The sequence below is a fragment of the Etheostoma spectabile genome, chromosome 3, assembly GCF_008692095.1.
Source record: "Etheostoma spectabile isolate EspeVRDwgs_2016 chromosome 3, UIUC_Espe_1.0, whole genome shotgun sequence".
Taxonomy (NCBI): domain Eukaryota; kingdom Metazoa; phylum Chordata; class Actinopteri; order Perciformes; family Percidae; genus Etheostoma; species Etheostoma spectabile.
Genome location: NC_045735.1, coordinates 5,364,287 through 5,379,337, shown reverse-complemented (window position 1 = coordinate 5,379,337; position 15,051 = coordinate 5,364,287). Strand labels below are relative to the sequence as shown.

The 15,051-nt window shown below is 39.7% G+C and overlaps 1 protein-coding gene across 1 annotated transcript in view; it reads left to right on the top strand.

Moving 5' to 3' along the window:
• zgc:153039 overlaps positions 1–15,051 on the top strand; it is a 67,691-nt gene that overhangs the window by 28,572 nt on the left and 24,068 nt on the right. The window contains exons 8-9 of the mRNA XM_032509029.1: positions 4,846–4,928; positions 12,092–12,216. Coding sequence (XP_032364920.1) covers positions 4,846–4,928; positions 12,092–12,216 — 208 coding nt within the window. The remainder of the gene's footprint in view (positions 1–4,845; positions 4,929–12,091; positions 12,217–15,051) is intronic.

The window sequence follows — 15,051 nt, the reverse complement described above, 5'->3', positions numbered from 1 at the left end:
GGAGCTCGGAGTAGAGCCGCTGCTCCTTTGCGTCAATAGGAGCCAGTTGAGGTGGTTTGGGCCTCTGTTAAGGATGCCTCCTGGGTGCCTCCCTAGGGAGGTGTTCCAGGCACGTCCAGCTGGGAGGAGGCCTCGGGGAAGACCCAGGACTAGGTGGAGAGATTATATCTCCAACCTGGCCTGGGAACGTCTCAGGATCCCCCAGTCGGAGCTGGTTGATGTGGCTCGGGAAAGGGAAGTTTGGGGTCCCCTGCTGAAGCTGCTTCACTCGTTACCCGATACCGGATAAGCGGATGAAGATGGATGGATGGATGGATGATACGCAGCTAGAGAGTGAATAAAGAGGAGTTACAAAGAAAGCAGTGAATTAGAGAAATAAAAAGTTATTGTCTGATTGTTCATCCTGTCTGTGTGTGTGTGTGTGTGTGTGTGTGTGTCGGTTACACCTGTGAGTCGGTGTGAGGCAGAAGGATCTGACAAAGCGGCGATACCTAGGAATAAGAACAAGCTGCACAACCTTTTTGCTGTTATTGGCTGGGGATTACACACCCATATGGGGCCCAGATGCTCTTTATTGATGCCCATAAACGTCCCACACACAGAAAAATAATAAGAAAAGAGAAAATACAAGCAGTGCGCCACAGTCTCTGCAGAACCAGACACCCCCACACACTTCTGGTGGGTCATAAGTGATGATTGAGAGGGTTTATTTTTGTAGCATTACCATGATCTGTCAAATCAAGTGAGTTACAGAATTACAGTCCTTTTTTTTAGTAAAAACATATTTCCTTGTGTATCCATCCAGCACAGAAACACCAAAATCAATATTTTCATTTCTTTTTAGTGATTTATTAATTCATTTTCATGACACAGGTGTGTCATAAAACACAGATAATATATTGTATGTAAAAAAAGAATCTCTAATATTACCACTTATCTTAAACTAACAGTTGGTTCAGTACGTTGAGTTCTAAATATGTATGAATTTCTCTAACTTCTTGAATTCTAAATCTCACCAGCAAGTTTAGATTTAAAATAAGACTCAATGGGGCTTATCATGATGATATAGTCACTTCACATTAAACAAAAATACGTTTTCAGACAATTCTCTTTTTGTATATTTCTTTTGGTGATTTTATGCTTTTATCAAATCTATTAATCTTTTTTTCTTCCATTCTTTTTTTAATTTTCTCTTTTTTAATTCTTCACACAGCTTCTTCAGCCACTTTTTACTGTGGCCAACCAAGTACACAGTAGCCGCTTTCCGACCAAGTACAGGAACGTAGTTACAGGAACAGTCTACTTCTAAACAGTTCTACTAACTACTCTCCCCCAAAACTGGTTTTGTCATTTGCAGTCACACAAGTGGCCATAGGAACCAGTAGGAGGGGTAAGGGAGTGACCCAAGCTCAGCAACGGTCTTTACACCGTTGTCACGTGACTTTAGCGCCACATACAAACCCCCATTTGCACTAGCTCACTGGAGATTTTCCTTAAGATTTTAATGTTTCTTGTGGATCCTTCCAGGACCCTCTGCACCTCCTCGGTGGCGTTCATGGCCATCCGCATCAGTCCACTTTTCAGAGTTTAGCATTCCGTCCATTTATGTAGTAATTCACAAAGTCAAGTAATGCAAATATGTTTTGTCAACACAGACGGCATGGCTTTTACAGATGGCGTGCTGTGGGAGCGTGACTAGGTCACTATTCGGAAAAGGGAAAAGACCTTGACCAGAAGTAGGAGTTGAAAGAGTTACAGGAACTGAGGTCAGAGGAGCTTAATAATCTTCAAATTGGTCCAGTAGGAATACAAGAAAAAAGGGTTATAGGAACATTACGTTCTAGGAACTGCAAAAACCCCTCTGGTTGGAAAGCGGCTATAGATTGTATTAGAGAAGAGACTGTCCTAAGATGCGGGGACCTCATCCCTTTCTATCTGATGTATGACTTTTAGACTAAAACCATATGCAAAAGACAAAGCTTTTGGAGAGAGATTAGGAGGGCAGCATGATGGGGCCATGAAGAGGCTATTGGCCCCATCCTTAAGAGTAGCCATTATATAAACACATTTGCCTTCAGACATGGTTTGATGACATGTTATACGATTTCATTTGAGGAATACTGAACCCTTACATATGTATTTTATGTGTGGTGTATTTTAACAAACAAATTAAGCAATGAGCAACATAACTTAATGTCCCTGAAACACCTTGAATCAGCATGTTTGCCCTGTGAAGTTATTCCCACACAGTCATTCCTATATCAAGAGATTTCCATCTCTCTCTGCCTGTGTGAATCCATGCTGCCTGCTGCTTTGTCATTATTAATGACTGTGAGCAACTTCCTTATCCCATCCTTTGCTTCTTTGTTAGGTCTATTGCAAATTGATTTTTTGTGTGTGTGTGTGTGTGTGTGTGTGTGTGTGTGTGTGTGTGTGTGTGTGTGTGTGTGTGTGTGTGTGTGTGTGGTGTGTGGTGTGTGGTGTGTGGTGTGTGGTGTGTGGTGTGTGGTGTGTCAGGGAAGGTAAATGGCTGTATTAGTGCAAGTTCCTCTGTGGAGTGATCAGATGGAGCAAAGGCAGATGGCTCTAGTTCAGCTGTCTGTTCACCACTGCCAAAGGGTTAACTTAGATTAATCTCTTTAATTAAGAGTCAATGACTGTGGAACCATAAATGCGTAATGTTCTTGTAGAAGGGATGAATGTTTTGTGTGTGTGTGTTCTTGTTGTCATTCTTGCATGCTACACACAGCGCAACCTTGCCATTGTCCTATGCAAACAGAGCGACGAATCTGTCAATTTTCCAACAGACACACATGCCAACACACATTGTAATTTCTCTTTGCGGGATTAATATTTTTATGTTAAATGTTTATTTATTTACAAACCTATTCCATTTCTTTTTTCTCTATAACTCCCTAATCTCTTATTCCTTAGACTTGGTCCTGCATTTCTTCAACACTCTGTCACTCAGTCTGCTAACCTCAGCCACATTGATTTGACTATAAAGTCTCACTGATTTAATTCCCATCCCTCATCAGCTGTGAAATTTAGTTTTCAATTCGGCTTCCCTCTCCACCAACCTCTCTCCTCCCCACCTCCCATCATGTCTGTCTTTCTTTCTTGCTTTGAACCTCTACTGTAAAGATCTGTCACAGGATTCAACACAAATGTCATTGTCATGAGAGTGGTTTATTGGAAGACAACTCAAATACATACAAACAGCCCTGTAAGGTATGAAATGAAGTAAAGTGCCAGCTTAGGTTGTCTATCTCGATGTCTTGCCCGCCCTCTTGCTTTCCCTCTCTCTCACCCTCTCTTGTCTTAAATAGAAGTGCAGTTAATTACATACATTTTGCCTAAATGTCCTTAACAGAAGAAATTACCAGCCCTCGTCCAAATGTGATTAGATTTGTAAACAGAAACAGTGACATGGCCGCTCTGAGGTCTGAGGTTCCAGAATCTGGATCTGTTGCTATAGGAAACCTCATGTATTACAGTATAAGAGGTAGAGAAACACAATCCTTTTGTTTGTGGTTTCAGTTACCATGGCTTCAAGATGAAGCTGTTTTAATTGTTGCTACAATTTTATGCATTTAATGTTATTTTTAATTCCTGTTTCTTACTGTAGGTTATGTCTTCAAAGCAGGGTTTATACAAAGTTTGGAAAATAATTAATATATTTTAACCACTATGTTTTCAAGGTTAGGAATTTGAATATATTTGATTTGACTTGCCATGATATGATGCTTGATTTTCAACATAATCTGACTACACAATCTCTTATTTACCAAAAGTCTCCTGGTGTCTCACACCAGGCGGACCAGACCCGGAGCTGGGATTGACTGACATGGGTGCCGAAATTTAAAGGGGGCGTTTTTCCGTTCTGTAGCGCGGGGTCGTGATGGCGACCATCTGTGTTTTTCACGCAGTAGCTAGAGTGCGCTCTTGCATGTATTTGATATGAAATCACATTGCGTTGGATCAAAAGTTGAGCCAGGTTCAACTATTTTACTGGAGCCGTCTGTGTACCATTGTTGAAATGATTGAGGGGGCTGGGTTCTTTCACACAGTACTCTACACGGACTTGGCATTTCTTTATTTTATGTCTTTGAACATGTCTTATTTACCCGGCAGGATGGGATATTCAGTCACAAGTAGGAGCGATCAAAATCTCCATAGGAGTTGGTGGGAGACAGATGTCACATCTGCAGGAGCAGACATTCATTGTTATAAATCCTGCAGGACTGGGCTTGTATGAGATTGAAAAACTGTTCTATGCAGACTTCTACCACATTGTAGTCTTTCAAAATTTTGTTCCTTATTTTGTATTCTATTTTGTGTAAATCTCTAAGAAAATGTCCTCTGGCTGCAATCTTTGCACGCCAAGTGAATACATCAATATCTCATGGAGACTTGTGGTCGGTAAAGTGTCAAAAATCATCAGGATAAGCCGCGAGGAGGAGGTGTCAGTCGGAGAGCTCAGGGTAAACTTCTACCCTAAGTGAACAGGCATGCAAGTGACATCTGGTATTTCATTTACTTAACGCCCACAGTGTGTCAAAACTTTGAATTTTGCAGTGTTGGGAATGCAGTAAATGCCTGCTGACATTTGATAGACAATGTTGCGTGAGAAATTCTTCATTAAAATCCCAAAACGGTAGTTCATTATGTTCTTTCTTCGATTAAACCTTTCAGTAAATGAATTTATCCCAGGTTTCTGGGATGTGGGTTTTAAAGGTCAATGGTGATATTGTTAAATTGAAGCTGCTACTGCAGAAAATATTTCATGCTCAGAATTCCTTACAATTTAAAGGTTTTAAAAAAGATTTCTTTTCCTCCCTGCAGGTAAGGTGCTATCTCCGGCTAAGAAGACGTCCCACAGTGGTAACCCCTGGGCCTCGGTGCTCCTCTCCTGGTTCCTTGTGCAGGTTAGTGGCGATAAACAGACGCAGAATTATGGAGAGCGTCAACAACGATATTTCATACTTGATTACCTTGCAGTTATCATCAAAAGGGAAATTCCAGCAAAATCTGCCACTTTAGGCCTCAAGTCTCAATAGACGTATAACATATTAAATAAAAGTTACCTAATATGAAAATGGCTTTTTACTTGGCTATCGAAGTTCAGATTTGAATCAAAGTGACTCAGATTTCTGACATTAATGTCACTTTAGTTTTAATTCACAGACATTTGGTCTAGTTACAAATGTATGTTTGTCACAAACAAAGTTAGAGCTCAAAGGTGTTCCGTGGTCAAATACGTACTGTATCCGCTTTGAAGAGTTAGGGATAATGAAAAAATCAGTGGTGGCTGAAAAACTGTGGAAGGGAATGCAGAAAGGATTACATGAACCGATAGTGGGCGCCTGGGCAGCTCACTTGGTAGAGCGCACGCCCATACACATAGGTTTACTCTACAACGCCTTTGCTACCTGCATGTCATTCCCCCTCTCCCTCCCCTTAATGTCTTCAGCTCTCCTGTAAAAAATAAAGGCCTCAACATGAACCATCAGGGAGAAATCAGGCATACAGGAATACAGTAGTTTTAGAACAGCTGATCAGTTCAAACTCACTTTTTTGACAGACCAAAGAAGGCACAAAAAAAATCTGTAGTGTTTTTTTCTTTTTTTTGTGTCTTCTATGTGAAGTAAATAAGTCAAGTTAGATTGAGGTGAATATAATCGTCCACCTCCACAAAGAGGAGGTGGATGATCTTAGAGCAAATAGACCTGACAATCCTGTCATTATCAGAGGTGAGCCTGAAAGGCTTGTCATTATTCGCACGCTCTCTCTCTCTCTCTCTCTCTCTCTCTCTCTCTCTCTCTCTCTCTCTCTCTCTCTCTCTCTCTCTCTCTCTCTCTCTCTCTCTTTGTCCCTCTTCCATCCTCCTGTCTTCACCCCTCGCCACTCTCAAGAAGTGGAGGAGAAGCAGTTAGATGGAAATCGTTAGCTGCGCCGCCGCTGCCATCAGAGATCATTGACTCTCTTGTCCTCTTTCACTGTGCCTCTTCCTTTGCCATTTGAATGATTCACTGATGACAAAAGTCTGATTGTAATCTCATCTCACACACAGGGATTGAAAAGGAAGCAGGAGGAGTGGGGGGGGTGCACAAGGCAAAGCTTTCTTTTATTTGGACTTTACAGTAAAGGGAAATTAGATGGAATGCAAAAACAAGGGAAGAAGACAAACTAAAAGAGTAAAGAGGATAAGTAAACTGCAGCCTTGCACAAATTAATGCAATGGAAAGATGGACATTGCACGTGATGAAATTGAAATTGCTGGTCCTTTTTTTTTTACAGTCCCTTCAAGAATCTTGTGATAACAAGAATAATGCAAATGTAAATTCAAATCCCTGGAAACCTTGTGCAAAATCACTCCAGCTGTAACAATGCTTTCAAATTTAGCCTATCCCAGTTTCCTCACACAAAATCCAATTTGAAACCACTATTTTGAGCCGAAGTCAAGTAAAGATCAAGCCTCAGTGTCTGCAAACAAAGGACCTGAGTCATTCTACTCCAGCTCCTTCCTAATTTCTGCGCTCCTTACCCTACAAGGGTGAGCCCAGCCACCCACTGAAGAAAGCCCATTTCTACCATTTGGAACTCTGATTTCATTTTTCCGGTCGTTACCTTAAGCTCATGACTGTAGGTGAGGGACGAGAAACTTAGATTGACTGGTAAATTTGGGAGCTCTTTACCACAACTGTGTAGTGCAGCATCCGCATCACTGCTGACGCAGCACCAATCCACCAGTTGATCTCACTCGTGAACATGTGGATGGACCCCTAGACACTTGAACTCCTTCACTTAGGACAGTGACTCACATCACCCAAAGGGAGCAATCCATCGTATTCTGGCAGAGTACCATGGCCTTAGATTTTGAGGTTCTGACTCTCATTCCCACTGCTTCACCCGCTGGAAACTGCTCTTAAGATCACAGTCTGATAAATCCAGCGAACCTCTTAAAGCGCTGAGGAGATTTGCAGAAAAGGGGATGGCGTGCTGGGCATGGAAGTTTAGTCTTCAACATGTAACAACATGGATGGATTTTCTGGTATCCCTCTTGTATGTTCTGTATTGCATGTTAGGTAGAAACAAGGTGACTTTATAGACTCAATTCAGGGAAAACAAATGTTACCGAAGCAACTTTCCGGCTAGATAACTGCACAGACTGGCAGTGCCGTGCGGAGCATTCTGTAGTCTGGATATTTACTGCCACTGGAACTTATCACAAATCATGATTAGCAGTAATTTCTAATCAACAGTGATAACTTTGGGTTTTTGACTTTTGTTTTTATTTTATTTTCCCTCTGTAGTCCTAATAAACCACAAGTAATGGTCATAGAAATGTATCTAACTAATTATGTTTTTCCATTACAAAAATAAACTGCCGTGACCTAACGCGACACACACACACAGAACGTCGAAGGTGGGTTGTTTTTGATTCTCGGCATGTGGCTGTTGCCTCAGCAATTTTGTTTCAAAAGAAGCTGGAGGCACCAAAAAAAATAAAAAAATAAAAAAAATAAAAATAAAATTAAAAAAAACACACCGCTGGCTTAACTATTTAAAAATGGCGGGTTTGTTCAAGACAACCCTGTCTGTTGCTAGCAATGATGCAGTAAATAGTGACTATTCTCTCCGACCAATCAGTAGTCTGCAGGTTTTCACCTCACATTTTGGTATTGCCTCAGCTCACTTAGAACCTCAACTGCGGTGATACTAAAAAAGTACCTGTTACCTGTTGTAGTAAAGTCGAGGCGAGTCAAGCAAGTACTATGTAATGGAAATAGCCATTAATGTAAAAACTGCTACACATTCTGTCATTAATTGATCATGCACAATGAGGGCACACTTGTCCTTCATTACTTGATTACACTATAAGAGAAAATATTTATCTACTGTAACTAATAGCTTCATTAGCCATTCTGTATCTGGACAGCGCACATACACAAGCACTGTCCAATTGTGACCTGTAACCCAGAGACATCTCTGAAAATGTATGGCAATTTATGTCTTACACATCTTCACACAAAAACATATCCAGGAGAGATTTTGTATGTGTGTGTGTGTGCGTGCGTGCGTGCATACACACCCTGCACGGCTCTGGAACGCCCTCCCAGAGACCCTAAGGGCCCCACAAACTGTGGAGACTTTTAAGAAGGGCCTAAAGACACTACTATTTCAAAAGGCCTTTTAAACAGTTGTTGTTTTAATTTTAGTTTTATGGTGTTTAATTATTGCTTGTCAATTGTATTTTACTCTGGTAACTGTTTTTAACTCCCTATTAATTGTAGCACTTTGAGATTTCTTTTTGAAATGTAAAGGGCATTATAAATAAAATGTATTATTATTATAATTACCTTGTGCGCAGTGACAGCATTTGTCCATGCTGGCCTGCGTCTGAGTTAATGGCTAATTAATGCTCTGGTAGAGACGGCTCCTAGGGGAGCTCTGGAGAGACACCCACTAACTTTGACTGTCAGAGGTCAGAGATGCTCTCTTCCCCGCTTTCTCTTTTTCACTCGTCTTTCTTTCTCCCCTCTCTCTTCTTTCCCTCACATCTTTTCACCTCTTCTTCTTTTGCTATCATATCTCCAACCATTCATCATTTTCTCTTTCCTTCTGACCGCCTGTCAATAATGTGACATAATTAATTTCAATTCCCCATCATTACGTTCTTTCCTCTCTTCTCGTCTCCGGTTTACTTCTGCTTCGTGGTCACAGAGTTAGTGATAATAGTTACTGTACTTCTTCCCTGCCTAAATACCAATAATATGCCCTTGGGCTCAAGAAAAATAAACTCCAACTTAGTTTCTCGGCAGGCAATCGTGAAACACATAATTGGAGAAATAGACCATATTCTGTGTTTGTTCCTCGGTACACTACAGTAGTTACCGCCACGCAATTAATCGCATACAGATAACAAAAGCACTCTTGATGAGGATGATGATTAAACATCCACAGAAAATATTTCATTTAGTAAAGAACTCATGCTGACCTTTTGCCTGAAAGGTTTCCTGTTCATGCACACTTTGTAGGAAGATGTGGTACAGTAAGGGGAAGCGGTGGGGAAGATTTCCATTGTTAGAACTTAAAAGTCTTCAAACCATCGCACATTTCAGTAGAGCTGGTTGGTAATGAGTGTAATTTACACACTGAATGAATAGTTAAGCTTTAGTTCTGTGATGGGCACAACTGTGTGGATAGAAATAGTGTGCAAATATACCAATATTGTATTAAATGAGGGAGTACTCACTTCAGATGCTGAACTTCAGCTGTTGTTGGGCATTCATGTTTACTTTTTAGATTCTTGGATCTTTGCAAAGAAAACTAACTTGCAAAAACTATATCAAGTTTAATAATAGGCAACGTTTCGGTACTAGACCGTCTTTAGTCCTGAGATTATTTTTGTTGTTCTTGTTGCAAGTTAGATAGCGTGCGGGAGTTGTCTTTGCAACTTTGGACCTGCTTGTCCCCCTCCGACGCACTTGTCTCATGTTGTAGATGCGCAAAGTATTTTTCTGTACAGACCTATTTCAACCTAAAATCTAAAACTGATAACTTTAATATGAGAGGAATACAACATGAAAAATATTAGTTGTGCATCCCGCAGACGCAAACTGTGATTTCCTTGAAAATACTACAATTCTTTAAATCTTTAAAGTTGCACCAACCAATTTGAACCGTGGAGTGTTTTTTTATTTTCCAGCCTACAATTTTACCGTTTTGGTTCACTCTCGCTGCTCTCATCAGCCTTGTTTCTCAGCCCGAAAGCTGTTAGTCCTGATTAATCCTGATCCAATGTACACTGCCTGGCCAAGCAGCTGGTGAACATAATGGAGCATTTAGAAGCTACAGAGCCAGATATTTACCTTCCATTCTCAATGTATCTCAACTTGACTGTGTTGTCATGTAGCCGCCTTTGCTAACATCACTAATTGCATTCAGCCGAAGAGCACCCTAGATACCATCTTAATTAACACTGAACATTAGCTTCATCAGTGGCTCCCAAAGTGGAGCCTGGGGACCACCTGTGGTCTCAAAGTGGCCCACGGGGGAAAAAAGGTAGAACAATTTAATTTTAACAGTGTCTTGCTCCCTAGAATGAATAAGTTAATGAAGAAATTTTATTATGGTTTCATCCACACAAAACGTATGCCCAGCCCAAACGGCCTTACGAGACACCATTATTTATGACAAAGGACCACATACCAGAATAGCAACCTAAACTACACAAATAAACCTTGCATTTTTTGCCATGCTTTAGAAACAGAAGAAGTTATTCAAATCTAACCAACTAACTAACTAACTAAGACAGATAATCATATTTATCAGCAGAACATCTTTATAGGGTTTCTTTGGACCAAAATGGACACATACTCAATTATGTGGGGATCCTTGACTCAAAACACAGTCCTGATAACATATTATAAAGACCCTATGTGTTGAATTTAATTTTGTTTTTAACTATAACATTATTTGGATGGCATACATTTTTATTTTTATATATGTATTGGTCATACAGTATATGTATGTATGTATGTATGTATGTATGTAAAGGCCCTAAACTTGATTGTTGTTTATTCGAATCTCCAGAATTTGGAGAAAGTAACTTCCACCCGCAGAACGGGGAAAGTTTTTGTTCTGACTCTTTAGGTGTGTTAGCGTGATTTGTGACATCACAACTAGTTTACAAGCCTATCATGATCCTGTTTGCAATTTACAAAAAGCAATGTATAAACTTTAAACTTCCAGCACACAGAGTTTCAGTACAGTAGGAGCCATCTTATGTCTAGCTGTTAAACATTTGTGAAATAAAAATGAAACATATTTGCATTGTCCTAAATGATACTATTTTAAGACTTTTTAACAAAGCAATTGAACTTTTTAGTGAAAATATCATATTATTCAAAATAGAGTTTAGTTTTAAATTCCATACGCCTTTAACTCAATACATATGGGCTTTAAAGCTTGTGTTGCCTCTTTTCATGTAAGACTAGATGGCAGAGGTAAATCAGTTGCTTATAAATCAGGTAATTAATGACTTTAGTTTGACTCAGGGACATCACTAGGATTGAAAGACGGGGGGGGGGCTTAGCCCCGAGGCTATTCAAAACTTTCCCTTGCAAAGTCTTACTTACAAACTCTAATGTTAGCTTTTAGATACATCAAAGCTGCAGGAGGGGGATTTACTTAGGCCAGAGAGGCTCCTGCTGAGTTCTTTTTTAGGCTAAGCCAAACCAAACGTTTCGTTGGACTAATCCTATTTCATTTAGGAAAAAAGATTTTAAATTGTGTGAAAAATAATGTTCTCAATGCCGCTGCACTCAACAAGGCAGCCCAAACGACGAAACAGACAACATGTCTGCCCTTCCCACTCCTAAAGAAAAACACACTACTCCAGTCAGGCATGATATGCTGAACTAGCTCATTGCAATATGGTTGATAAGGATCCTATTTAAAGTATGTCTGAATTTAATAACCTGATGGTGAGATGAATAGAAGTTCTAGTATGTATAGTATAGGTCTGTATGCTCATGTATAGCCTAGTCTACATTTAGGCACCATCTACATACTTGTTTAATTTATTACAGCAAATGAAAGCAGAAAGTTAAGTTGGTCAGAATATAGCATATATAATAAATATCATGAAATATTTGTAATATATCAGTAGACCACTGACCTCAATCAAGCCGCCTCCCTCAGACTCAGCTGCGCTGCCTAACTCCTGCTTGCTTCTCTCTCTCTCTCTCTCTCTCTCTCTCTCTCTCTCTCTCTCTCTCTCTCTCTCTCTCTCCTCTCTCTCCTCTCTCTCTTCTCTCTTCTCTCTCTCTCTCTCTCTCATTGAAGCATATACTGGTACAATAGCGTTAACAGTGACACTATGAGATTTAGGGACTGATATTGTTTTAATAGAGATTGCAGGCTACATTAATGGTAAAGAATAGAGAGCTTCGGCTACCTAACTAGGAGAGCTATTTCTTGTATTTCTGTCCGATTTTGAAATGTAATGTTGCTGTGAATGTTAATCCCCTCTCTCTTTTCCCTCCCTCTTTCTCCCCATCTTCTTTTGTCCTTTCTTTCTTAGCTGGTGCTTTTTTCAGGGAAGCTCAACACCATCGCCAGTATTGTGACCATCTTCTTCCTGTTAGTGTATGCGGCTGTGGACTTGGCCTGCCTTGCTCTGGAATGGGCATCTGCACCTAATTTCAGGTACACACATGTCACTTTCTTAACACACAGTCATCCTGTCATAATGAAGGTTCATGGGTGACCCCCTGCAATGAGACTTTCTGTAGTACATTTTCCCTACTAAACACACTCCTCTTTTTCTACCTCTGCCATTGTATATGTACGTGTGTAAAAATGTGGTTGTATGCCAGCTGGATGCTGCTATGGTGACAGTGTACTAATTAAAAGACATAAAACTGGCCACTGCTTATAGCCCCATATTGGAGAGGGACTGACAGTAAAAATATGTGTGTGTTTGTTTTTGTGGGGGCGCAGCCTGAACTGGATGCTAAGTAACAGCCCTGTGTGTGGTGTGTGTGTGTGTGTGTGTGTGTGTGTGTGTGTGTGTGTGTGTGTGTGTGTGTGTGTGTGTGTGTGTGTGTGTGTGTGTGTGTGTGTGTTGTGTGTGTGTGTTGTGTGTGTGTGTGTGTGTGTGTGTGTGTGTGTGTGTGTGTGTGTGTGTGTGTGGTACATTTGCACTGACCCTGATTTATAAAAGCTCCCTGAAGCTATTTTCACACAACAGCGGCACAAGCAGAGGACAGTGTGTAGTTTATACATAACTCAATGATTACATCATGACATCAACGCTGCCAGGTTTTCCATTCATTCTGCAACTTGTAATGAGTTATTCTATATTTTCGGTGCGAAGTGATCAAATGTCATCCAAAACTGCACTATCTTTAATTTATTTAAAGTATATCCCCAAATCCAATAAGCTATATTGTTTTTCTGAAGACATTCCTTGATTAAACTCCTTCACTGGTTGTAAAATACATTTCAAACGATATGACATCTCTGCTTCTCTTGGAGAAGAGAAACACCATCCTTCACATTCTCTGTTAGGACAGATAGCCTGCAGCTCTGCATTTGCTGTTATATATTCCTTTGTAGTGATAGTTGAAAATTAGTCATAAGACGTGTGAGAACATTTGCTACTTTCCACATCAAGGACACATCTGTCAAGTCTAGTTGACACCAGGATACGGCACCAGACTTACATCTAGAAAACAAAGTAATTATCTTCCTGTAATATTGGTTCTCTCACCACTTTGGGATTTATTTAACATGAATATTTTGCATAAAGATATTACTGGATTGAATTAATAGTTGCATGTTGGACCATAATTGTCAACTCTATTGTAGAAGTTTGGTGATTACCTCACTGAAAGGCTGAGAAAGGAAACGCCTGTCTTCTCACCTGCTATTCTTTACTTTGTTTTTAAATGAAAGCACAAAGAATTTTTTTTTTTTATCCCAAACTATTCTTGTCAGATTTTAGGGAAGATGACTAATAGACCAATATCTTATTCAGAGCAGTCCTTTTTCACAACTCAGGCCTTTTAGTGCTTTTAAAACTGCATAGTAAAAGTACTGTATAACCATGTGATCTCTGGAACTATATATTTGGGGGAAATTACTCTGCTTTGTTTTAATGAGCATTTATAGCATATATATATAATTTAAGCACATTTTCTATTGTACCTCTAATGTGCATTTTTTTCATCCTACTAGAATGTAATCATTAAGCAATTTTGTCTCATAATTGGATTTTTAAATACTTGAAAAATGGGAAATATTTAGAGACAGATCCTTTAAAAGAACTGCTGTTCCTACTACATAACAAAAGCCTGAATAAGAACATGTGTCTTTGACAGTGCAGTTTGTAAGACAACATGTTTTGATTATGTCTTTTTGTGGGTGGCAGGTGATTGACAGGAAGCAGAGTCAAATACTATGCTGTTTGTGTGCGCAAAGATATGGCATATTTCAGTTTTTGGATACTGTTGGGTCGATCTTTTTTATTCTGCCTTGTTTTGAGATCTAATAGATCTCCAAAGAAGACTTGACATGAGCAGATCAACTTCACACACAGAGGCTACACTAACATGTCACACCCAAGTATATTAATAGCTGCCCAAGTATATTTCGACCCATTTTGACAACGACAAATACAGTTTAACATCATCTAGTTGTCTTCATAATCCAAAGGAACAGCCTAAGTGTATGTCGTCTCTCGCTTTTGCTAATTCCGGTCGGTGTTTGTTGACCCTGTACTCAAATAAACCCCAACCAGTGATAGCCATGGAAACTAAGGAGTTGCCAGTGTCTGCATTGATCATAGATCTCAGACGTTCTTCTTTTGTCGTATGGAGTCAGTGATGTGTGATTTTTGTGCAGAGTATAGCTAAGACATTTAGTTGTGTCCCTTTCTGGCCGCTGCTAAGGCTGACTTGGTAATAAATAACGGGCACCGGTATTAATATGGTGTTGGTCACTTGCATCAAGTACAATGAGGCAAGAGGCACAATCTACCGCTGTTTATGGGAATGCACGAAAATGAAAACCTTTTGGCAAGATATTATTAATATAATAGATCAAATGCTATCAAAAAGTCTACCACTGGTTCCTAAACTTTCCATTCTGGGTATGTATCCTACCAAAATACAATTACAAAGTAAAGAGCTTAGATTTGTAGTCATGTGTATTTTACAAGCTAAACGTACAATCGCTCTTACTTGGGAAAAAAGCTGATGGGCCAAAACTGGATGTGGATCAAAGGAATGGTGTCCAACATGTCACTGGAAAAGATAACATACACTCTTAGACATAAACAAAATATTTGACGATGTTTGGAGACCTTTTATGTACTTCCTAAGACATAATGTCAATGTTGGTAAACTACTTCAGCAGGAACAAGCCCTGGGGGAGTAGAGTAGCACTGGGATCTTGAATATTGATTGGAGAAGCACCTTTTATCTTAATTTCAATTTTATTCTTTTTATATACAGTGTATATATATATATATATATATAT